The 26,244-nt window shown below is 39.2% G+C and overlaps 1 protein-coding gene across 2 annotated transcripts in view; it reads right to left on the minus strand.

The window, feature by feature from the left end:
- Positions 1 to 26,244, minus strand: part of cntn3a.1 (contactin 3a, tandem duplicate 1) — a 77,105-nt gene that overhangs the window by 2,956 nt on the left and 47,905 nt on the right. The window contains exons 10-21 of one of the 2 annotated variants that reach the window (XM_069526739.1): positions 22,688 to 22,817; positions 18,945 to 19,095; positions 12,335 to 12,462; positions 9,434 to 9,609; positions 6,679 to 6,796; positions 4,984 to 5,142; positions 4,651 to 4,800; positions 4,036 to 4,106; positions 2,866 to 3,100; positions 1,881 to 1,996; positions 1,457 to 1,643; positions 792 to 904 (exon numbers count right to left, since the gene is read on the minus strand). In XM_069526739.1, coding sequence (XP_069382840.1) covers positions 792 to 904; positions 1,457 to 1,643; positions 1,881 to 1,996; positions 2,866 to 3,100; positions 4,036 to 4,106; positions 4,651 to 4,800; positions 4,984 to 5,142; positions 6,679 to 6,796; positions 9,434 to 9,609; positions 12,335 to 12,462; positions 18,945 to 19,095; positions 22,688 to 22,817 — 1,734 coding nt within the window. Of the gene's footprint in view, positions 1 to 791; positions 905 to 1,456; positions 1,644 to 1,880; positions 1,997 to 2,865; positions 3,101 to 4,035; positions 4,107 to 4,650; positions 4,801 to 4,983; positions 5,143 to 6,678; positions 6,797 to 9,433; positions 9,610 to 12,334; positions 12,463 to 18,944; positions 19,096 to 22,687; positions 22,821 to 26,244 lie in introns of both variants that reach the window. The other variant, XM_020088742.2, reaches the window with a different exon arrangement.

Raw genomic sequence — 26,244 nt, forward strand, 5'->3', positions numbered from 1 at the left:
CAGATTGATAAACCACATTTCACAAAAAAAGGAATAACCACAACTTGAAATAAAATTCCTTGAGTAATAATTAAAACATTAAGTATATTATGCAGAGGAGGCTGCTAACATGTCACAATATGGGAAAATCAACTGTTAACATCACTAAATACAAATTTCCTGCAATAACTTTCCCCTGAGGAACAAATTAAAAAGTTGCGTCAGGCTGAAGCCATGTATCTGAAAATAAAACGATGCAGGCACGTTATAAGAAGGTTATTATTTTATAAAAATATGCATATGCAGCTACATAATACAGGAAAAACTTCAAAATGAAATAAGGCTTCATGTTCTTCTAACTGTGAATAACAATACATCAATATCATTAAAATGAGTGCTTGTTTATATGAATGCAGTGTTATTGATATCATGATCAAGAGGCCACCTTAACCTTTAACCTACAAATCGTAATTTTAAGTGAATGTTTGTGCCGCATGTTATGAAACTCCTTGTGGTTGTTCCTGATATATCACATTCACAAAAACACGTGTGCACCGTGACCTTGACCAAACTAAACATTTGGACCAAATTTGAAGACATTCCCTCAGGGCAGTCTTCAGATATGGTGTTCACAAGAATGGGACGGATATTATACATTATAAAACATAATGCCTCCTGCCATTGGCTGTCGTCGGCATTGAAGGATAAAAAGTGAACTCAAATGTAATAAATGGATCAACTGACGATCTATAAAACCATTGGTGTATCACAGCTGCAGTCATTTCACTTTACACATGTAAAAAACATTTTACCTTATATCCTGTGACCTCTGACTCGTTCTCCAGAGCGTGAACTTGATCCCACTTTAGGATGACTTTGGAATTAGAGGTGTTCCACATTATTTTGACCGGGGCTTGACTAGGAGCTGGAGAAAGACAATGAGAGATGGTGAAGAGGATGGTGTTAAAATATAAGTGTATATATATATATATATATATTAATAGAGTAGAAGAAGAGTGAGGTACATATAGCCTTTAATACAAGAAAAAGTCCTTCAGGTTAAAATAAGAGGAGAGGGAGCTGATGTGTTTTCAGGAATTCACCCTCAGCCTGAAACGTCATCATCTGCTAGCTTTGCCTTTAAATCACATATTGTTACCCTGCTCACATCGGTATAATGGCAGGAACCAATTTGTTGCAATGTAAAACAAAATGTTTAAAAATGATTTGGTCTAAATTATTTAAGCGAGAGTAAAAACCTCAAATAGATTCTCAAGCCTCAGCTATACACAATTTATTTTGGTAGGAACCACTGTATGTAAAATTGCCAGCAGATGAAAACATTACATGGTCTCTTTAAGGAGTGGTGAAAAATAAAATGATACAGTATGACAAATGGACCATGATAAAAATTAAGGAAAAAAATACACAAACATACACACACAGTTAATCCTCACAGTATGTACTGAGTCCTTACGTGGTTTCTTAGTTGTGACATTGACTATGATGCTCTGTGGACCCACTCCAGCGCTGTTGTATGCCTGCAGGGAAATGTAATAGGTACTGCTGCCCTCCAGATCCCTGATGAGAACTGAAGTCTTATTCCCCACTGTCCTGACCACACTAGCTGTGTCCTGCTTCTCCTTCTCACGCCAGTACCTCAGCTAAAAACATATAAAAGAAGAAAAAACAACAACACAGGTTATTCTTTATCAGCTTGAGACTAATTTGCAACCTCATACCTTCATCTGTAACTCCATAGCTGTGGGCATGAATCCTGCATTACCCTCATATACTGTAGTTCACTTCATGAATGAATAATCAGATAAGCACTATTCCAGAAGGCTGTTGACTATAGTCCACTATATTCATCCTGTTGTGTGGGCATGTGCTAGACTGACCTCATAGCCCAGGATGCGTCTGCGGTTATTACTCCAGGCCAGTGGCCTCCAGGTGACCTCTACCTCGGACGCTGATACACTCCTCACCCTCAGCCTCCCTGGAGCTCTGCTGGGCTCTGAGAGGCACACAGGATAGGGAAGAACACATGGATTCGGTACACCCACACTCACAATCTGACTTTTTGAATGTACTGTAGCTCTATCCAATGTATCCATTCTGGTGAGTTAACAGGAGAGAGTGCTCTGACATTAAAAGTAAAGGGGAAAAAAATCACTGGAATTGATATCAGTGAAAGTGTGACTCTGTACTGTAGCATGTTTAGCACTGATACACCGTGATGACTGTATGCTTATCAATCTTACAGTGCTTATGTGTTGTATCTTGTGAGCATGAGTACGTGGATCACATGCAGATTAAATTACCGAAAAACTTCAGACTGGTGTGGATGTGTCTGATCTTAAGAAACTGACATTAGTCTCTGAACGTAAGCGAATAACTTGCCAGCTCTCAACATATTGGATTCAAATATTTTCAAATCCCAAGTGATTCCCAGCGACATGACTTTTTCTAACTGAGACGAAACAAACTGGTGAGATGAGCGCAGATGAAAAACACACGCAGACTCCAGAAATAACAAGAACATTTCGAACTTTAGCAGAAAGTTTTTTTTTCATGTTGAACCACTTCAATTTGAACAATAAGTTGATTGAGAAAATAAGTTTTCCTGGCTTTCACATTTCTCTGGATTTTCCAACCAGTTCATGAGACATAGAACATTTTGTTCGTCAATGAGTACACAGCAGAAGTTTTTTAAAATTGCAATTATTAAAACTGAAACTAAATGGAATGACAGAAATAAGACTTACTGAAAATAGGTCTGATCTGATGTTGCAGTGTTTAATCAGTGACACCATGTTATAGTTGTTCCCGCAACCCCACAGTGAAATGAAGTCACTCATTGACTGCAGCTATAATAGTACCCACCTTCCTCCGCTGAGTGAATGGTGGTCACTGGGCTAAAAGGGCCTTCACCCTTGTTGTTGTAAACCCCGACTTTGACTTGGTAAGGGGAGAAGGGAGGGATGCTCTCATTCTTGAAGACGTATCTGGAGGCATCTGGGGACGTGACGGCAGCCTGCATCCAACCTTGTGCCCCAAGTGGGCGGAAAGCCACCACGTAGCCGAAGCCTGGACCACTCTGCAGTTCCTCAGGCACAGGCTGAGGAGAAAAGAGATGACTCAAGATGACTGATATCAAAGATACTAATACATGGAGGAAATGCTGCAGTGCATGGATTACGGCACGAAGAAGAATAGTTCTGGGAGAGGTGCTATACTTGCAAGCCTTGGATGAATTTATCATTCTGTCAGATGAAGAGTTTTTATACTGATGGAAAATAAAATAGACATGTCCAAACAGAGCTGGAGAGTTATTCTTTACACTGTATACAATCCGGTTTCATTTTAAAAATAAATGAATGGCCAATTATTAACTTGAGCACATACTTCTGCCAAAGCCAAACAGTCCTTCATATGTATGATTCTTTACAATCCATGAAGTAAAAATGAAATGAAAATTCCTATTTCTCACAGAAAGTGATTTAAAAAAAATAACCAGATCTGCACCAGCATTTGTTGAGTTCTTCTCTGCTCCATCCATCCATCCTTCCCACAAAAGTTTGGAGCAAATTGGTTCAGTATTTTTTTGTGTTATAATGCCCACAAATAAAAGACAGGTGAAAGAAGTAATACAAATGTTCCAAAAGTAAATTTCACCCAATATAGAATCTTATAGTACACAATGGTGCAGTGGTTAGGACTATTGCCTCACAGAAATAAGTTTCTTGGTTCGAAATGTGAAGTTTGCATGTTCTCCCCTTGTCTCTGTAGCATTTTTACGGCTTCGCTCCACAGTCCAAAAACATGCAGATTGGGATTGAGTTTATTGGAGACCCTACATTATGGAAAAAGTGTGAGTGGCTGTCTCTACATGTCAGTCTTGTGGTGACCTGGTGACCTGTCTCCCCCAATGTCAGCTGGGATTGGCTCCAGCGACCTCCTTCTTACAGGACAAGCTGTATAAATAATGGATGGATGGAGAGACCATTCACATGTGCTCACACAAACATAACTTGTATGTAAATGCATGTTTACCTCCCATGTGATGACCAACTCCGAACGCCCACCACCACCACCATTCACTCTGCCTGGAGTCACCCTGGGAACTAACAGATGAACCACAGTGAGAAGTATGAAGCTCAAGTATCATCATTTGAAAAGAAACTGTTCAGTTACACATCAACAAATGGGAGCTTGGTTGTTGGTGTTAAACATTTCCAGATTTATTGAAAGCTAAACATTTCTTTCATTGACACTTATACTCTGCAGTTGTCAAGCCATTTATTTACATATATAGGAGATTTTAATGGAAAGAATTTACATTTAAATCTTTTTGATCCACTTCTGTGATGCATGCTGGTTCTGACCTGAACATACTGTGTCTTTCATACTCTGCCCTACAGAGGTCTTTTCTCACTGCACACACTCACATACACACAAACTGTCTGATTGAAGCTTTGTTGTGAATTTGGTTCATTCATCTGCTGTGTGCCCCGAGGAAGAGAATTCTCTGCAATGCATTAGTCCAATACAGTTCTCTGAACGGAGCTCAGTGCCATCCTGAAGTAGAATCTCTACATAAACAGTAACAAGCATACTTTCCAAACAATCTGTGCCACTGAGGAAATGTAAGAAGCTGCTGATACATACGCGTGTCTTTGGTGCGGGCCTTTTTGGAGGGTTTGCTTGGCTCTCCTGTTCCAATGCTGTTGCTTGCCAGAACTCTAAACTCATACTCCACCCATTGACTCAAGTCAGTGACAGTGGCTGACAGCTGCTTCCCCCCGAGCAGCTCAGGAACTGAAAGACATCATAGGAATAACCTTTCATCAAAGCCCTGCAAGATCTACCGTTGAAAGTGAGCCAAGCCAGTAATTACTTATTTACTGTCATTTTATATATGCTGATGGAAAAAGACACCAGTCGCAACCCCTCTCGCTGTTTTCTTTCTACATAGTAAACATTCAGATAAAACCAGGGTACCTGTGGTAACTGCCTGCCACCCGAGAGAGAAGGGCGTCCTGGCCTGGATGGTGTAGCTGAGGATGGGGCTGTGGTTATCTATGCCGGGTCCCCAGGACAGCAAGGCAGAGGTCTCTGTCATCTCACTCACCTGACAGTCCACAGGGGGGCCTGGGGGACCTGGAGGGGTAATTTGTCACAGTTCACTCACAAAGGATGATATACGCTGTAGAGATTAATGAAGACAAGAGGCTGCAGAACAGAGTGGGTGGAAAACAGCTGCTAACACTCACTGAAAGCTGGAGAGCAAGACTGAATTTCAACCAGTCCACACTCTCATCTGAAGCTTGATTTGTTCGAACAAATGTAGTCTTTCTCATCTCATTTTTGTTTTTCTAAAATGCAATATTAACACTGTTACAGATCATAACGTGCCCTGAAGCCATAGTTCCCGACGCGGGAGTCTGATTCTCTACATTGCACTATGATTAACAAGATAAGAAAGAAGGAAAACATGATGAAATTTTCTGTTATACAAAATCATATTCATTTTTCTCCAATCTTTGCTTTTTTGAATGACCAGATAGTCCTATGCTCTTCGTAAATTGAATGAAATTTAAAAAAATCAAAGGCTAATGTGAAGAACAAAAAAAAAAATCACTAGTGTGTATTACTTTCTTACACTCTTGTGTATTACTCTCACATGTATGTAATCTGTGATTAGGGGTCTTGAAGGGATCATTTCTTTTTTTATTTTAAGCGTATCAGAAACCAACAAACCACTGTAACATAGGGATGTATTTGGGAAGGCAAATATGGAAATATACAGTGTCTGATGATACATGGCTGTATCATGGTGCACATCTGCCCTTCAACATGTGTCTCACATTGAAACTACATAGATACAATCGTCATATACTCAGTTACTTTGTTGACATGCCTCTATTTACAGTTAGAGACTGTTGCGATGCAGTCAGCTATAATGCTGCATCGTGACATCAATAACTGAAAGTTTGTTTCAGAAATGCTTTTAGTGCAAAAGATGAAGGACAGATTATGAGTGAGCTTTTCTCTTGTATCTCCAGAGTTGTTATCTCCGTAGCCCTGACACATTCACTGCTACATTGTTGCAGGGCATGTCAGATATGGCGTTGCAACACTGAAAATGTGTGAGCACTTTGTCACTGTGTCATATCCTCTTCACTACAGGTGAAGCAAAGCTACCTTAAATGTCCCATAAAATATCTGCCCTCAGCTTTACACTGGAAGTAGCAGTAGTGTATACAGAGGGTTGTCAGGGAATAATTTATCTGCTTCATTTCCTGCAATAGATTGGTTCCTGGCACCATCTATGAGTGAAGCAACAAACAATAAAACCTTATATATTAATATTTAACCTGAACTAGTTAAGTAATAAAACATGATTTGTATTTGAAAATTTGGTCTAGATAGAAATACATAGTTGAAATAGAGCAGGAGGATAGTCAAAAGTACAAATCGGAATTCCATGTTGCACAATTGAGTTGCATATATAATGAGAATTTTCATATACAAATAAAATTCATTTGACACGTAATAATAATAATAATAATTAAGATAATAAGGTTCTACATGACTGGACTGATGAAAATAGTTTTAGTGTCTATGAAAACATATTGTGAGTAATTAGATGTTGAAGTCTGATTTATTGTTTGGTGTTGTGACGGGCATTCTTACCTCTGACTACCACATCGGTAGCAATAGAAACACTGTCCACTTTGGTCTGTACGGCGCACGTATATTTCCCAGCATGCCGCAGTTGAATGTTCCGAATCATGATGTCCCCGGCTGAGCGCTGTCAGTGCAGGAGTCAGGGGAGAAAAAGACAAAAACAAAACAAGTTAGGAAAAAGAAATATGATTTGCAAGTCTTAGATAAAAGATGAAAGTGTTTCAGAAACAAGTGCGATATGCAAGAGATTTCTTTTGACATTCAATTTATTATATACTGGAAGATAAAGGTACAACACAAATCCAGGGATACACCAAATAACAGACTTCAGATTTTCATGATCATCGGTGAGGTCAGTTCTTTGTGATGAATTAAAAGCTTCTTTAAGCTCTATACCTTTTATTCAATCTGATTCTATTTACTTTGCACACATCCATTCAATGCCAATGTATTATTGGGTTTGAACTTTAAAGTTAGTGCTAATGCTGATAATGTCTCATCTATGGAAGTGAGGGACTGTGAAGCAGGATGAGACCCAGAAACTACTTTGATGTTAAATCCGGGACATTTAACAGAGATAAAAATTGAGCTGCTTCAAGTCATTCATGTCTCACTTTTTGTAAATTTTATATACAGCAGGAAAAACAGCTGACCGAGCATGCTTATTAAATCAGTTGAGACTCTAAGTCCAACAAAAATACATGAATCCTATGTTCTGTGCCTTTTAGATTAAAAATAATAATGAATAATAGGTAAATGATATTCTCTGTCCATCGCACATCACATTTGTACTAATAAGGTGTCACGATTTGTTGTTTGATTAGATACATCGAACACATTCTGATACTTGATGTTTTTAAATGCTGTTTTACTGGTGTTTGAAAATGCATTCTTCAGTCAGTCTTAATTAAGTCCCTTTTTGGTAAAAAAATTTCAGAATAATCCGTCAACAACATGGCTTTGTATTCCCACTTTAATGCTGCTCTAAACAAATACCAAGTCTGTAAAAAACAGGTTCAGACAGCCGGGGTTTATGATGTCACAAGCCTAAGAAACCAATCCTGTCAACTTGTGGGTGGGGCTCAGTAGCTGCAAAGCCTCTCAACCGCAGGTGAGGATAGCAGAGGTGGGGAAACATTAACGTATTAATAGATCCCAGTCACAAAATGGAGGAAGGAAGGTGCAGATTTACATTCATGCCATTTCAAATCTTTTGAATGTGTAATTTAAGAAACACAGAAGCGATTCAGTGGGTGTAATAAATGAATGTAGGTTGGTATTAGGTAATACACATAGGTCTGCTGGATATTAGATGTAAGTCAGGTTACTTCAGATGAAAATGTTCGTTCAGTTTGTTTTTTTCGTGTTTGCAATGTCTTCCAGTTCCAGTTAGCATTTCTCATCCAGATTAGTCACAGCTGTGTCACACAGCAGTGTTGTCCTGCACAATGCATGGAGCATTGGACTATTGAGAGCCTAACACAAGTGAGAGGTTGCAGCCAACACTGGCCATGCTTGGTACCACTTTGTGTAGAGAGTGAGATAGGGCAAAATGTAAATATAACTGAGTGCATGATAAAGTAAAAATTAAACTGATTCAAAGATTGAAGGGGAATAGCTATATTGATGATGCCTACACCTTCCATACAGACCAATCACTCAGTGCTATCGTGCTTTGGAAGCTTTAACTTCACAAAAGTGAAACGCTGTCATATTCTGCTCTTACAGAAAATACAAACATGTCTCTTTCACTATAGATCTGGTTAGAATAATTATCCTCCATGATTATTCCTCATGTTGAGAGTGTGGTCGTGTCGTAGAGTCCATATTTAAATGAACTGCAGAGCTACCTGCAATTAAAAAGCTCTTCAAGATCATGTCGAGTGAAAAAAACAAAACAACAAGAGGTGATATAAAAGCCAAGACCTCATAATTGCTTTTCCTAATTAAAAGAAAAATATATTTGGTGTTAGATGATCAAATTAAATGCATGGCTGAGCATTTCATAATGAATACCTTAGTTCATTCTTTTTTTTCCTCATCGTAGGAGATGTTAAAAAGTGGAACAAACAAACAGAGAACTTAAACTACTTTGGTTGTATGCCTCCACCAACCAGTGCAGTTTCAATCTACATACATTTATTTGAGTTACATCTTAAACAACTAGTCATTTGAAGAAATTCCCCAAAGGCAGACTTGAGCTTTCATATTCAAGAGGCCAAGAAAAATGTTGTCAGACTGCAACCTTTGACCTTATAAGACGAATCAGTTAATCCGTGAGTCATGAATGTTGAGCCAAATTGAAAACTGAGATTTTGCGTAAACAAGAACAATAATTGGCCTCTCTGTATAATTACGGCCACTTTACAGCCCCTGATTTAGAAGTGCTAGATCTCCCACTGGGTGAAACTCTTGCAATATGGCTTTTATTAAAGCCTGTTTGCACATGCTGCCCAAGTTATTTTTTAAAGAGGTAAAGTTAAAAGTACAAAGTCATAATGTTCAAGAGAACACAGAAAGTTCTGGTTTTTTATCTCAGGAAATGTTCCTTGGCCGATGTAAACATCCGATGCTTCAAAGATATTAGGTCTCTTTGCAATTATAAAGAGTTCGAAGGTCATGTGAAGACCTCAACTCTTAAACTTGTGTGTGTGGTTTCTGAAGGATACAGTTACAGTACAATGCTGGTCTGAAGGGGATGTTGATGTTTTAACCTGCAGACACAGAAAGATGGAGGATCTAAATACACAGGGGAACTTACCCCACCAACTTTTTCAAAATACGCCCCATGGCTTCCGAAGTGGATGAGCTGCTCATTGAAGAACCAGGTGAACTTGAGGTCAAGTGTGGGGTCGTGAGATACCTGACAGGGGAGCACAATGCTCTCACCCACGGTCACGTCTAGATGACCTGCTGGGCTGGTGATCACAGTTGGCTCTGGACACAAGGAGTATCAAGTCAGAAAGGTAAGTTATTACTATGGTTCTCCCTCGTCAAAGAAGATATACCCTTTTCTAGACCGTCTGCTATATAAATCATTTTTCACCTCATTCAACTGAAGTGTTTTTATTTATTTATGTTCTATATAAGAGGTATAATTGCAAAATATATGCCATACTCCTGTCCCAGATGTTAACTAAACAAGATGAATTGAGTCTGCCAGTGAGCTTTTATTGCATCTCTTTCTGTTATTTTCATAAATCAGAGCATGGTCTTACATACCACGAAACAGACAGAAGGGAAATGAGGAGAAGCTCAGCCATTACAGCAGGTCAGATCCGAGTCTATAATTTGACTGTTTGTGTCGAGACAAAAAGCCATCCTATTTCATCCTCAGCATGGTGTGCATCATCATAATCTTTGGTCTGTCTCAGCTGGGTGTCTCATTCGACAGCAGTGCGGAGAATATAGCACAGGAGGAGAAGCCCATACACCAGTCCACTATAAATTATGCATGCATGTCATATGCATCTAATGGACAGGCAAGCCAATGCAGTATGTCAGGGGGAGTAAAGGTCTATATTCAGCTCTGTCAAAACAAGCCAGCTTGTTTATCTCGCACCCCCTACGGAGAACCGACTGGCCATGGCAGTGCATTCCAGGTGAGTCTCGGTAAAGTTTGGCACCAGATGCAAAATGCGAAGAGCAAAACTTTCTGCCTCTGATTGCAGACCTGTCATGTTTGATGCTGGTTTGCCATTATGGACTGGAGGGAAAATCACAAATTGGCTCGTCCATTCCCTACATTTTGCACTGTGCGTGGCAACCTATGGAATGACAGTATATTTTTAACAACCATAACAAGATGAGGGACAGAATAAACTAGATTTTTATGCTCTGATATGAATCAGCACACAAATTGCTGGTACATGTTGTTATTTCTGAATATCCACAGTAAGCTTGATGTTAATTTTTAAAATATGAATATGTAATATGTAATTTAATGGTAGCTGATATCAACTCCTGGAGAAATCTAAGCAATGTTTTCACATAATGACCTATAATTAGACAGGAGGATGAAAAGTGAAAAGTGAATCTCAAGGTCCAGCACTCTTGCAGGGCCTGTCTGAGAAAATTTTTAAAACCTGCAATAATTAACATCACCACATTTTTATTAATAAGGCAAAGGTTTGTAAATGTTGCTTATGTACACATCCAGATTTGGAGCGACTTTATCTTGCATTTGGAATCATCATTCTAGCAACTAACTAAGTTGTAAGGACAGTATTTTCCTTGTTTTTAGCTCTCTCACCCACCTGGATCTTGGTGGACGTATGCACCCTACTGAGTGCCATTCTAGTTGCTTACTGCATTTGTCGGCTGTTTGGTGCTGGATAGCTGGAACACAGGGTGTTTTCAGAGTTGTTGTAAAAGCTGCCTGCTGTGGCTGAAAAACACAACTGGCCAGTTTGACACTGAGTTAAAACTCACTATGAAGCTGCGTAAAGCTGACAGCTGCTGATTTGGGGAAGAATTATCTGACACATTTAACATTGTCTCACTGTTTTCACTGCCATTTCTTACATTTTGTTCAGAAAATATATCGGGAAATATTGTTAACAAGCAAATCAGTGTCAGGCATTCCCTGTTTCCCACTAATCAAATCATGATGACTTTTCTGATTCAGACTGTCACTTAGCTCTCTGAGAAATTGTGTTGAGAACTTTCACTCTTGTATGATCTTGTATTGATCAAGTAATTAACTTGTGAAGGAGACATTTGTTACTTGGAGCTTTCATTAACTTTAAACAATAGGATTTTGCATGCATACAGTGAATTAAATATTTTTTAAAGTACAGTGATTCTGCAGTTAAATTTATGCTTGAGTGTGTACTTGAATAAATCCCTCCATCTCTGACCAATATTCTAAATATGCACATTCAAGTACAGTATGTAAATAACAGCCACATTCATTCATGTAAAAAGGTTGTGACAGAAAAAAGGCAAATTGGCGTCTGTGCGAACTAATTTGCAATTCAAAAACCATATGAAGGGGGAATCACCAAAAGGCATTTTAATAGAGCACTGTTGTTTAGAAAGACAGAGAAAACCCATTGCACTGCAGAAGTGTTTGATTTAAATGGATTGAAATCTTAAACAAACCGAGCATGGCCATGAACCACTGTGCAAAAAAACCCATGAATTAAACATTGAGGTGCGTGAATGCAATGAGCCTTATGTCTCACTTCCTCCAGCCACTGCCACTCAGCCAACTGAACAGTGTATCCGTCAGGTAGGAAGAGGCTGGTCTGAACAGCAGCTCTGCCTGTTTATTCAGGAGGTGTGTAGTTAGGGTCAGTGCTGTTTAGTTTAAAAGCAACACTGGTCAGTTATGTCCCAAAGCTCTTCGTTTTGTGCTCTCACAAAATAGTGACAACTGTAAAGCTGGTGTTGGTTTATTACATGAGCTGGAAAACAAAACCTGCAACAAAATTTTTGAAACAAAATGGAAACATGTTGTTGATGTTTTGTAACTTATGTATTTGGTGGCAATAACATACCTACTGCTTGGCGTTATATTGTCTGAATAAATGGAAATTATTGATGCTCTATATCATATACTGAGGTTTAAGACCACTTATTGCCAAGATAAATTAAGAGACAAGCAATATCCACTTGCCACTTACAATAAATCAACAAGACAATAAAATAAATATCTCACCTTTAACCAAAAGGCTGCCGGCACTGCTCGCTACTCCAAACTGGTTTCTGGCCACGCATGTGTAGATTCCAGCATCCATTTTAGTAACATTGGAAATCCGAAGGCTCCCACTATCCAACACCGTTACTCTGTAGGCAGTAAAAGTACATCAGTCATTGGTTAACAAGTATAGCACAACTCCTACTCGTGTAAGCATGTAATTAATTTAATGTACAAGTTCAAAGTGCATAGAAAAATCTATTCTTAATGAGCAAGCCCAGTGTCCTGCAGCCGTTTAAATTTAGCCAGGAGTTTGTGAATTTTAATTGGTTTCTTGTGACAGAAGGAGAAGCAGTGAGAAGAGTTGCATTTTGATTTCTGAGCAGAAATTTGATAAAAACAGTGAAAGATCCCTTCATGGGAGGAAAGTCTCATTTTCAATTCATGGGGGGAATTCTAAAGGATATTCATACTCCATTTAGCAGATTGTTATACACTTAATCCAGCACTACTTCATATACTGATGATGGTGCAGACAACACATCCTGGGTGACCAGATGAATAGTTAGGACAGCTTCTTTTTCTATGGACAAGTACCATGTGGGCAACATAGACCTTCAGCAGCAGGTTTTTAAAAAACATTCATCATAACTGCAGCACAAAACAAACCAATTGAAAACCAAATTGAAAAGCAGCATTGAGGTCAAAGTTCATTCGATTGTTCACACATAATGACATGCACTTTAATCTTAGTGTTATGAAATCACTTAGCTGCAAACATTAAAAGTAGAAATTACGACCCAACCAACCAATTTTTTTATTTACGAGTCCAATAGAGACTTTTTTATTTCAGTAACCTTTCACTAGTGGAGAAACAACCTCAGACTGCCTAGCTGTGGTAATAAAATAAATTTGAACCTGTATAGATTCCAAGTTAGAAATATTTCATTTCATCTGCTGGCATAGTCAGTTCAGACAGACTCACCTGACCTACCACCAGTAAACAAGATGCTGATGTGGCATATGAAAGTAATAAAGCAACAAAGCTCTGTATGATTCCAGTCCCTCCATAGAATCATGTTGCACATTTAGATTTCATTTGAACAGTACTGTTTCATGTCGGAGAAACGCTTAAATTCCTCCATGAGCCTCATTTTATCATTTACACAGTTAGCCAAAACAATCAATATTTGTACTTAAACTCGAACTAAATTACTTTGTCTGCAAGCCAATTTCCTAGTAATCACATTTACTAGTGCCCATTCTAAACCTGTATTTCAGAAGTCTGTTAGATCTATACAATCTTCGGACCCAAGCGCACAACTTTCTTAAAACAAAAATTATGTAATTCATCTCGATATAAAGCATCATAACAATACAAATATCATTTTTCTTTTACTTTGTAGACAAGAGGAACTTATTCTGTGAATGGTACTGCCATGACGGAGACCTGTGAATTTGTGCCCGTCCCACATGGTGAAGTAAAAATAATCAAATCAGCAAAACAATATGACGGTACAGATATAACTGTGGTAGTTTATCTGAAGACCTAAAAGAAGTAAAATGTTCTTTAACCTATATGTTTTTTAGAACAATATATGACTGATCTTTCATTACAATATTAGTTTTGGATGACAACTACAGAATTAATAAACTTTTTATTACACTTGCACTCATGGCACAGACCTGCAGACGTGTTCTGGTTTAGTATAGACTTCAGATTTTGTTATTTTGTCCACAGCCACTTAACACATAACACATTCACTCACATTTCATTTGAACATGATCTTACCTTAAACTTCACCAAAGACCATTTGATGCCTCAAACTAATTGAGATACACATACTGGTCTCAAATATGAAAACTGTGCAGTTTGTACTCCACCATGCACCAGCCCGGGACACGGCTGCTGGTCGTAATTGCAGCACCTTAATCATTCATTCATTCATCCAAAAAAATGTGATTTTGACTCTAATCCAGCCAGGGATTAAGTTTCCTAAATCTGCTTTTGGTGCACTTTAGGTGCTGTATATGCAATGGTATTTTCCAGAAGATGGAGTGGTCCATGTTTTCATTTGAGTGCTGGCAGAATAAAATGAAGTGTGATAAATGAAACCTTACAAATGTTGAGCACTGAAAAGGTTTGCAGGATGAGTCCTTAAAAGTATGTTGATATCAATAAGGCATTGAATACTGTAGAGAGAACTCGCACAAAGAACATCTCTTGAAATTTGCATAATGGCATTCATTCTGAGCAGAGTCAAGGATAGAGAATGAAAGGAAGAAATCATTGAAATGGGTAACTTGTCTGTTAAGACCAAAATACACCTGGAACATCAAAATAATTAATCAAATTGAAATAAAGGACAAGGCCACAGGTTTGCCGAGGCGCACAATAAAAAACATTAATGGTTTGATTCATTCTATTTACCCTGATGCCAAGTGAAAAGTCTGATTAAAAGCTAAAATAGACTTATAAATGTGTTCAGCATGCGGATGATACAAAAGAACCATTCATTTTCATCAGATATCACTAATACTATGCTGGGATAATGTATCACTAAATGATTCATTTTTAATACCTACGATTTATGTTTGATCCTTTTGTCTTTCCTGTCATCGAGGCATTCTAGCTGATTCAGAGAAAATCTGATTCCCTCATTCTCTACTTTGATCTCTGTAATTACTGGAGGTAATCTATCACGTCCCTGAAAAGACAGTGTGACAGAAGTTTTTGCTTACTTCCTCCATTCTCAGTCTTTTTCATACTTCTGAAAAATGTTTCCCAGAACTTCTATGATTTGAGGCTCTGGTCATTTCTGTCTTTCCCTTATCATGTTTCTAAAAGTAATCATTCTGAAATAAATACAGGTTAAAGATGTTTGTCCTTATAACATCAGCAGCATATTGTCATTTGCATAATTTAGCTGTATTGTCTGTGTTAATTGTATTAATTATAGCTATGTGTCTTATTTCGGATGGATGGTCTAATCCTGAACAGGTTGTAATCATAGACTGTACATAAAGATTAACGACAGTCCTGCTCCCCAAAACTGAAGCCAAAGCATCTTGATTGCTGCAGTATACAATTGGTTATATATTTTGCCTCCTCCATGTTTGAAGATTGAACATTGATCAAATACATGTAGTTAGTGATTTGATGCTATAAAAACATCATATATGGCAGCATTGGTATCCAGGACATTTAAGATTCATTTCTGGATTGTGAGAGGAAGTAAAGATGAGTTGTCATCTTCACATACAATCTATGACTGTAATCTACAGAGTCTTATTATCTATTTGTTAACAACATTTATTTTGAAAGGGAAATTGAGAAATCAAATACACTCAGCAAAGCTCCACCAGCTCTGCAAACATGAAGAAAATGATCCCTTCAAGGATCAATAAAATATCAGGCTGTTAAAAATAGATTCCCTTGAATTATCAAGACAGCCGCTGCTTGTAGAACCAATATTTATTTTGGCCTGATGTTATCAAAATTATTACAAACTATTAAGCTTCATGAGCACAGATTCATGTTTCATGATGTTAAACAGTTGTTTGACTTAGATGACTTACTGTTAGCTGACAATAAGTGTATTCAGGATAATACCCAAATGTTGGGATTGTTTCATGAGAGTAATTTGTCAAAGAGAGAAATTACAATGCTGAATAAACACTTAATGCTTGTAGGAGAAATGTGCTATTGACATTTCTGATGCAGGAAAATCAGAAAATGCTTTAGCTTAACCTCTTTCACGAAGTGGCACTACAGCAGAAAATCTATCCACAGGTAATTTCTTCACTCAGAAAGGTCATGCCAATTTGATCAAATTATATTCCACAAATTGTTTGATACTGCCTTTCAAACTCGGTTGTAGAACAATTTCTTGAACCACGTTTCAAATGTATTAGCCCACTTTTAAATGCTGTGCCCTGCAAATCCTCAATGGAAGCTCCCTTCTTATCTTCTAAACTGCGCACAACGGTGTAATGGGGTTGAGACAATGTTTCAAAGAAGAACTTGAACACTCCTTTCAGAAAGATCCCTTGAAGGCGGCCTGGACCTCCCCAAATGATCCAAAATGGCCCATAATGCCTTAAAGGCTGGAAGAATTAAAATACATTAGCCTCTTCAAGAGAGTCCATTCCCTATGGAGCCGGGGGTATATTCTCCTTACTGAACTGAGGGCTTCCTTTGTAATGGACTATAACAAAGAGTTATGGATATGAGATGTTACAGGCATAAGACTTGCCATTAAAGTGTGCAGTAGCCTATGTCAGGCTTCCTCCTTACCGAAGCTCCCAAGGAGCAGTTCGGGATGAAGATGTGTGGAGCATTATCTGTGTGAAATGCCCTCACTTTGTTCCCTTTTTCCCTTGAATGTTGCCCTGGAGCAATTAAGGTATTGGAGAAATTTGTGGGATACATAAAATCTTGAGCAGAGTGATATCGTAAACAGCCACTTCACCTCAACCTTATTAAGTAAGCTGCTGGCTGTAATTTGAAAGCCTACAGTGTCTCCCTATGGTGTGACAAAAACTAAGAGACTGTAAATGAAAAACATAATTCTAACCACTTAAGAAGGATTGTATAATGAACTTGGTATATTAAAAGAAACTTGCAGTCTTCCTGGGCACTCCTTAATTAATTCACCAGCGATGCACATTCTGCTTTGGCAACACGTCTGGAAAAGATCTTTCTTTTTTAATAGCAGGATTATAAATTGATTAATTTACTTGATAAAGCAATATCTTTTAGCATAACAATCTCAAAGTGGTACAGTCTAAAGGTAATATTCCTAAGAGCTGTTTCCTATATCCCTTTTAAAGTTACTAGCAGTGGTCAGTGGTGAAATTAAATTAGGGTAAGCCCTTTATCGTTAACCTCGTAGTCTTCGTAAGTGCACTGAAACACTGTTACAAGGCTATCTTGTTATACATGTCTGGGATATGAGCTGATGTAGGTATCATCACCGCATGATTTCATTAACTAATCAGATCCTGCCTTGTTCTTCCTTGATTTGTTCTCCCCTGCTCCATGTCCTTGAAAACATTATCCCCGGAAGATTAGAAGGAATTATGGGTATTTTAGTTGAGCCAGTGGGATGGATTAGTGTTGTGCCTCTGCTGTAATAGCATTGGTAGCAGCTCCATTTCGATATGGGGGAAAGCAAACGCTAACGAGCCAGCACTAGGGGAATGGGTTTGCGAGAGATGTTGCAATAACGTTAAAGCCCAGCATCTTGTATGCAGCTCACCCGCTTCAGGGCAGGGCTGTAACGTTAAATCTCAAATGCGATATCTTTGCCTTTATGGGCACGACTGATATTGCACATTGCAGTATGGATGCATTTTCCTTTCAATACTTAAGAGGATGATAAATCTGCAAGCTGGGTCCAACATTTAGCAGGCCTCTGCAACACATAATCTTTGTGCTGATTCTGCTGCTCCCCCTCAAATAAAACATCTCTCTCCTGTAAAAAAGATGTTTCAGCCCAGTATTAAGCTAAACCTTTAGTTTCCCGAGCATACTGTCTGACCGTACCACTGTGGGAGTACAGTCACAGTCACTGCATGCCAGCAGGAGGACAAGCACACCTGCTGGCATGTTCCTGCAAATAATAAAGACGTTGTCAAAAACGAAAGTGGAAATGCATAATTTGTGTAGGTCATACTCGGTGTTATAGAATGTAATAATATGAAAGCACACCTGAAAGTTAATAATTCCCACTGTTATCTTGTTTTCTAGCTTGTGAGGCTATAATAGTGCAAATATCACCAGATGGGGACATTTCATAAAATGTATAAACATATTTCCTGTGACGGCTCTTGTGTGTGGGTGATTCTACATTTGAAACAAACAAGATGTGTATCCAACTCTCCACCAAACACTCCCTGTTTGCTGCCACATGAGAAGAAACAGTATGAATGCGGATCAATCACTGACAATAGCTGCTACTACCTTGAACAGCATTATACCTTCAGGGGGCGAAGTGTTTCTTCTTGTCTCATTACCAATTGTTTTCTCTTTTTTATGGTCTTCACCAACACACAGAGGTATTGCATTGTTCTGCACTTAAACTAATTTCTAATAAAACAAGGTGTCAGGCTAGTTCCCTGGTGTCACCATCACTATCACAGAAGAATGTATGTTTTTCATCAGCTAGCCACTGATCAGTCCTTTTGGGATTTTATCTGCTTCTTCAATGTCTCACTGGTAGTCTGGATCATCCTCAGCCTCGCGCTCTAATGACCCTCCAGGCCTTACATGCTGCTAATGAGCTGATGGATCAGTGCATCGATCCAAGTGCTGCAGTCTAGGAACAACCAATTACCTTAAGTAAACAAAGACAAGCTCTGAGCACAGGCAGGAGAGGAAAGTACAATGGAGTTCAGTAAAGACATAGCAAAGAGGGGAAGTGGTGGAATGCAGAACCTGTTATGCAGTTTAAATTGTGTTGTGTCACACTCTGGTTCCTTTCTTTGCAGTTTGTCACCATGAATATCAAATAGGGAACAATGAAATAACAAGCGGATGAAATATTAGCCTGCAGGTAAAGCAGACAAACTAAACGACTGTGATCCCCCACACAATGCACTTATTGCTCTACACAAAGAAACCTGGTACCTGTGGCTCTCTCTGAGGGCTTCCTTCCCCTTCCTCCAAGAAATCACGCCCCGAGGAGACATCCTAGGTTTGCATTCGATGAGAATGTCGCCACCCTGTCGGGCCAGAGTTTGGGCCTTCAACAAGTTCTGGGAGAAGTCCGGAGCGATGGCTGATGGGGAAAAATAAAAAGATAGGAATGTAAGTACTGTGAGTAAGAAAATGATGTTTCATTTACTTTGTACTCAAAGGGGAGAGAGAGGAGCAAACTGGTAGGGCTGTTGCAAAAATGACATTAGAAGGGCATCCTGTAAACATCCAGGTCACTCCATCCATTAGGTAGGTCAGCTCTCGCATCCTTTCCTTTACCCACACACACACACGTGTGCACACACACACAGAGAGGCTCACATGCACACAGAAAAATAGATAGATGTTTCATTTTGAAGAAAGTGGGTTCCATGAATTTTCCTTAGAAGGACATTATGCATTAGGAATTAAGTCCCAGGGCTCTGAAGCAAAAACGAGAGAATGTAAAACGAGAGCGAGGCTTTGTTGCTGCTCCTTTAGGCCTTAATTACTAAGGCGCCGTCGTCTGGAGCTGTTTTGTATGCGCACCGACTCAGCGGAAAGCTCTTCAAAGTGAACACACAGCCTGGCGCCAGTGACATGGCTGAGCACCTGCCAACGCATGCTGGTGTACGTGCATACACAGCAATACACAACCTAATATACACATGTTTATATACACGGAGCACCTCCCCATTATTTCTTGTCAAAGTGTGAAATGCCAGAATTTCATTAATCAACAGAGGAGATATTTGTCCTACTTGTCTTCTCCAAACACATGGGCGGAATTCATATGAACTCTTATCTTAAAGGTGTCATGAACGTGGTTTCTTGCCGCGGGAGCAGGTGGTGGTGATGGTCGCTTGCCAACAGCTTCAACCATTGTAGCATATACAAGAAAAGGGATTTTAAATATGTCTTTTGTGTTGTGGTACTTCTGGGCGGACTGAAAGCTACAGTGACCCGCAAATGGATGGTGACGAGATGAGCCGGCTGGACAGGGGCTTGCTGGTTAGCATGCTAACTTCAGTGGAAGCAAAACAAACAGTTAACATTGGTGTTGCCCTAGACCAAAAGAGACAGGTCTCTGCAAGTAAAAGGTATGAAGTTTGATACTAATCACAAAACGTTTCTTGCATTCAAATCATCACTACAAAGTTATTGTTGACTGCACAGTTTAATGGCGAATGAATATTGACGCCATTGGGATTTAGATCAGGCTTGTTTTCAGTAGCTGTACCTGCACCTGTCACCAAGTACGGAATTTTGCAAAAAACTGTTACATTTATGGCTCAAAAGAAATATCTCTGCCACTGTGAAACCAAAACAGGATAGCATTTTTTTTCCCTGGAGCTTTAGATAGATAGCAGAAGTGGCAGAAAGTGGGAAAAGTACATGTAGAACATTTTTAAGTGCCATGCTGGAAAAAACAATAGTTGAAAGTGAAATTGAATGATTACTGCAAGACATTAAATAAATAGACATCTTTCACTTCTTTCTCCCCACATCTACATTAACCACACAGGAGCACCATACTAACGCTGTGTTGAGACTCCCTTTGCTCTCAATAAAGCTTCAATTCTTCATGGCATGGATTCCATTATATGTTGGAAATATTCCTTGGAGATTCTGCTCCATGTTAACAGACATGACTGCATCACATCATCCATGCAGATTTGTCAGCTACATGTTCTGTCTGCCAATCTCTCGTTCTACCACATCCCAGAGAGCTGGAGACTGGGGAGTCCCCTGAAGTACACTGAACTCAATGTTATCTAAATACAACCAGTTTGATGCGACCTTTGCTTTGTGAGGTAGTGCATTATCATGCTGGAAGTAACCATTCAAAGATGGTAAGTTGTGGCCATAAGGGGATGCACATGGTTCGGTAAACTGGCAAAATATCAAATAATGTACCAAATAATATTATCAAGGGGCTGAGGCTAGTTACAAAACTTCAACACCATTATGATACCCTAACCCTAGATATCAAAAACCTTTACATACCAAATTTCAATACTCAAGGACTTAATCTCACCTGCATTCATGAGCCAGTAAGCATGCAGCATGTTTGTACCAAGTTCTAATAATGCTGGTGATTGGCTGTCTAATTTACACACACACACACACACACATCATAAAGGCAAGCAGGAGAAACTTTACAGAGATGGGCCTCAAGTGTGTGTGTTTGTTGTATTTTTAGAATCTTGACTGCAGTGGGTGTCACACCGCAGGAATAAAAGTGTCTAAGAAATCAAAAGTGTGGCTCCATTTTTATCTGTAAAAATAAATTTCATATGAATATGCAGAAAGAACATTGCGGACAAGCCTGGCAACGCAATGAACTTGATGAAACACCTGAACGTCCATGAAATGATTGTAAGAGCAAAAAGTTGCTCCGTGTTCGAGTGCAAGAAGAACTGAATCCAGCTAGATACCCTCTCATCCAAAACTTCTGAGGACAGCACTATGACTTGTACTTTAGCAGATAAGGTTCAGCAAACAGGGCAGAATTTACGCCACCAACCAAAGCTGTTGGTGGACCTCTACAGCTCTAATCAGCTACAAAAACACACACACTGAGTTTGTGTTGCTCTTTTCAGGGAAATTATAGAAAAAGCTATGGCAAGAAAAAAGATGATTCTCTCCCTAATCAAACATTTTTTAAATGTCCAGTTATTTTTTCATGTTTACATGTTGGTGGAAAGTGTCTCTCTACCTACAAGAAACTATTTATTTATTTGGCTCATCTAAGATCAGTTTCAGGAATACTCAAACCATCTCGATCTGGCATCAACAATCATGCCACATTCAACGTCACTAGAATCACATAATTTCTGATGTTTGTGAAGAGAATCTCCTGAACTCAGCTTGATTTTACCCATTATACTGCTGACGTGTGATTGGTTGATTGGATAATTAGGTGTACAAGTGATCATCATGGAGTACTCGGTGAGTACGTCCCCAGACAAGATAATCAAATATGTAATGTCTGTGCTATTTAAAGTTATACAGGAAAAAGTAGGATTAAACATTAACACACAGCAGTACTCTGGAAAAACCAAAAAGGAAATTATCTTTTATACTTAAAAATCACGACACGTAACTGTAGAAACCAAGCAAGGTGTTGCTCTTATGTCCCTTTCGGGCAAACCGCTCACTCCAATTTTCCCATCTGACGGCAGACCAGCCTCCCCTGTGGTCACTTGTTTATGTGACGACTACTTTGTACCTCTGGACAAGGTTCTTCTGGCAAACGAATTGTGGACCTAAATGTCTTTTTAGCCTCTGCCGAGGAAAGAAACAGACACAAAATTGGGTTTATGCGTTCAGCTTTAATTTAAATGGTTGGAAATGTATTTAGCCTTCAGAATGAGGATTAAGAGCATTAGGGTTTTTTTAATAGAATATGTTAGTAAGCCAGTTGGCAAAATAAATGCACTAAACATGTTTCAGACATGATTAGCAAATGTTCTGCCAATAAGACTGTGAGTGTAGGAGATATGGCCTCAAATGTACCTTTAATTACTGTATAGTGCTCCCACCAAGCTGGCTGGTGTTTTACAATTTAGGCAGCAATTGCCAAATAAAGTGTCCATCGTGTCCCATTTAAAAATAATCAAGGAAACAGCCTAAGCACAACTCCACAAAGGGCATTTGGAGAAATCAACAGTCTTGCATGTGTTTGGTCTTACCTATGACTTGCAGCTCTGCATTGGTGAAAATTCGTCCATGCTTGTTCTCTGCCACACACTGGTACATGCCGATGTCAGCCAGATTCAAGTTATTGATTGTCAGCACTCCATTATTCGCCTGAACTCTGTCCTGCTGAAGACACAAACACACACACGCGCATTAAACGACCACATGGCTTGGAATGGAAGCTGCAGAGCAAACCTGACAACAAACATAAAACAGGTTTTGACAAGGTGAACAGTCAGCAGAAGGTGCTCGAGTCATCGCCCTCTGGAGTAAAAATAAGCTTCAATACAACCCAAGTATTAAATCCAATTGTCCTCTCTGTGGGTAATTTTGTGTGCTGATTCAGGTAATTAGTACTTGCTGAATTAATATAGGATGAATGCACTGTTATCAGAATCATACTGTGTCTCTGCTGTTTCCCATTGTCCATTTTTCTGGTCAACAACATCCATTATTCAGTATCTTTTTAGCTTTTTGCTCTCTGTCCTCAAAAATAATATCTGGTTCTCATGCTTGTCATTAACTGTGTGTGTCTGCTGTTGATAGGGAAAAGTGGTGCACTGCCTGTCTCTCACATTAATAACCTGTCGCTCACATTAATAAAGACAGACAGCATGCACACTTCATTTCAGCAGGTAGGATGTTGAATCCTTAAGGTGCATAAACAACAAAATTGCTGTCTCCAGATTTTGATTGCACTCTTGGTATTTGGAGGAAGCAATTGACTGTCCCTTGACCAGGATCAGGCATTTATCAGGCATTATGTAATATGTGTGTGTGTGTGTCTGTATGGTTTGATCATTATATTGGATGGTTTGATGATAAATTTAGTTTTGTCACCAGCAGTACAGATTATTGCAACGTCTTATTCACTGGGATTCTAATAAAAGCTGTTCAGGATGATGATAATTACTTGCACTTACAGCAACTACAGTGGTGACACACACATGAACTTATAGTATATTGATCCCATCACTGTTTTATTTTAGAAATTGGTTAATTAAAAATGAGTTGAATAAAATAATTGTAAAAAAAAAAGTTGTACAGTAACTGTTCATTCTACTACTTCTCATGTATTACAGGAGCTTTGTTATATGTTGGAGTTTATATGTATGATTTTGTTTTTAGTTTTGTTTTAATTAGTTGGGTCATTCAACCTCATTTAGACTAATCTAACATTTATGACAACTATAAAACCATTTAAAGTCAACAATCTATTAAACATAGCAACATAATTTATTGTTGACTGCAAACTGTCATATTACAGACTGCCTGGTTTTCTGTTTCTGTACTGACCTTTCACAGCACCAGGTACAGCATTGCATAATAGAAATCCTGGACTAAAACTGCTTTGAGGTGGGTAATTAGTGCTATGTATTGGCATTTTAAGTACTACAATACTAACTATGTTCACTCTGATGAATGGCCTGGTCTAATTCAAGCTTTAGCCACACTTTTCTCTCCTTTGGGGATGTGATAATTGAAACACTGCTAATTTTCTGTGGTCTTAATAGGCCCGCGGTGAGTCGATGTAACCCGCTGCTTAACATAGCACTGAGACATCATCAAACTGTGGCTAAAATCATAGCTCTAGGGAGTTAATCAGGAATAAGCTGCAGCACGCAGGATATTTTGTTCTCCACTGAGTATCATAGAGAGAGCATAGGGTGTCAGAGAAACAAAAATGCTCTGCAGGTGATGCTGTTTGTTAAAAAATAAATACATTCCATTTTGAGACTATAGAAAGTGTAGAGCTTAATAACAACATCAGGTGTTTTAAAGTTTATGTTTCTTTTCCCACTGCTTTATTTGACCTTTACAAGGGTTTGGCTCAAGCTTTCTGCTCCCTTTTTCTAGTTGTGTCAATTTGACTGTGGCAGCTCTCATTGTTCTTGCCCTTGATCTTTCCCATAGAGTATAGTCAGACCTTTTAATGTCACTGACTAAGTAGTCCAGAGGGTCCTGCCGCCAGTCTGTCTGTCGACTGGAATCATTACAACAATACCACTTGAAAAGACAAGGACTGTCCCTTAACATTATTCAGTGATACTGCTGAGGATCTTCAAATAGGGCCGCTGCCTCATGACGGACACAAAGCTGACCCGGCGCTAGAGCCACCGCCAAAGGGAATCCTGGGTACACAAGTCCATGGCTTTACGGCCAGGATGCTTATTTGTGTGTGTAAGGGGAAAAAGGATGAGTGAGACAGAGAGAGGAACAGAGAGAGAGAGAAAGAGGGAGCGGGATGGAGGGAGGGTGAGCCATAGCTACTTTGAATAGATAATAGATGGTCCTTTTAGGTTACACAGTGAAAGCGCCCAGGGGGGATGCGAGATGAAAGAGATCTGTGTAAGTGCATTGGTTGGTGCCACACTACTCTGTACCCATTGCCCTATTAAAAAACCCTCAGAGACTCTGTGGTGGCTCTATCACAATCTCTTTAGCAGCAGAGACAAATTACTGCATTCGTCTGCTTTATGGCCGTCATTAATTATGGTTGACTCTTCTCTGATACCAGCACAGTTGAGCTTTGAAAAGGCAGATCACGGGACACAGTACCTCCTTCAGAAGGCAGGTCCCTAGCTTTTGGAGGTCGAAAGTAGAAAAATCTAAAAAACACACTCACGTATGTAACTAAAGAGGGAGCTGTTGTTGGAGTGGAAAAATGCAAGTGAGAGCAGGTCCTTGTTTCAGTAGGGTGACATTTTGAAGTGACAGCCCTCCTCTGCACCATTTAATTCCCTTGGAGGTGGCCCAAAATGAGGTGGAGAGAAAGAGAGACAGACAGGGAAGAAAGTGGGAGACAGGGAGAAAAAGCTTAAAAGAGAAAATAAGAAAGAGAAAGAGTGCAGCAGAGATGCTGAGATAAAGAGAGAGGGAGAGGAGGACTGATACATTCTAATGAGGAATGACAAATAGCCCCTTTGGTCTTCTTCTCTCTCTCTACATCGCTGACCTTTGGGTTTGGAAATTGATTTACTGTTGCCGCAGTTGACGGTGGCATTTTGAAAATGGTAACACCCCATCTCATTAATATAGCCACATGTACAGAGAATAGGTTACCTTGGCCACCTGCCACAGGATTTTTATTTCAACGTTATTTATAATCTAGCTACTATCATGCGATAGGATCCTGCCAGTCACGATGCCCAACAACATGTTGACGTTCCAACTCATGAGTATTCAGTAGTCATTATTACATCATGAGGAAATTTCAGTAGTTATACAGTACAAGACGAGGACGGTGCTCACAGGTCAGACCACACCCATCTTTGAGTCCGGCCTTTATTTAATCTTAACTATACGCCTGTCAAATTTTGTGACTATGTGCGGTGATAACATTTATCCTCAGACAAACACCTGCCAAAGTGCTCAAAAAAACGCCTCCGTGGTAGTTCCTGCTACTCGGTTGTTACATCGCAATGTGTGATATCTTTTTCCCGGTCCAAGCTCTGGTATTTTTAAGTGGCTGCAGTGCTGTAACTGTGGATCTCAGATGGTGGAATAGATTAAACACGACATTGAAAAAAACATTGTCTTTTGCCAGTGT

Source organism: Paralichthys olivaceus, chromosome 6, assembly GCF_024713975.1.
Source record: "Paralichthys olivaceus isolate ysfri-2021 chromosome 6, ASM2471397v2, whole genome shotgun sequence".
Lineage (NCBI taxonomy): Eukaryota > Metazoa > Chordata > Actinopteri > Pleuronectiformes > Paralichthyidae > Paralichthys > Paralichthys olivaceus.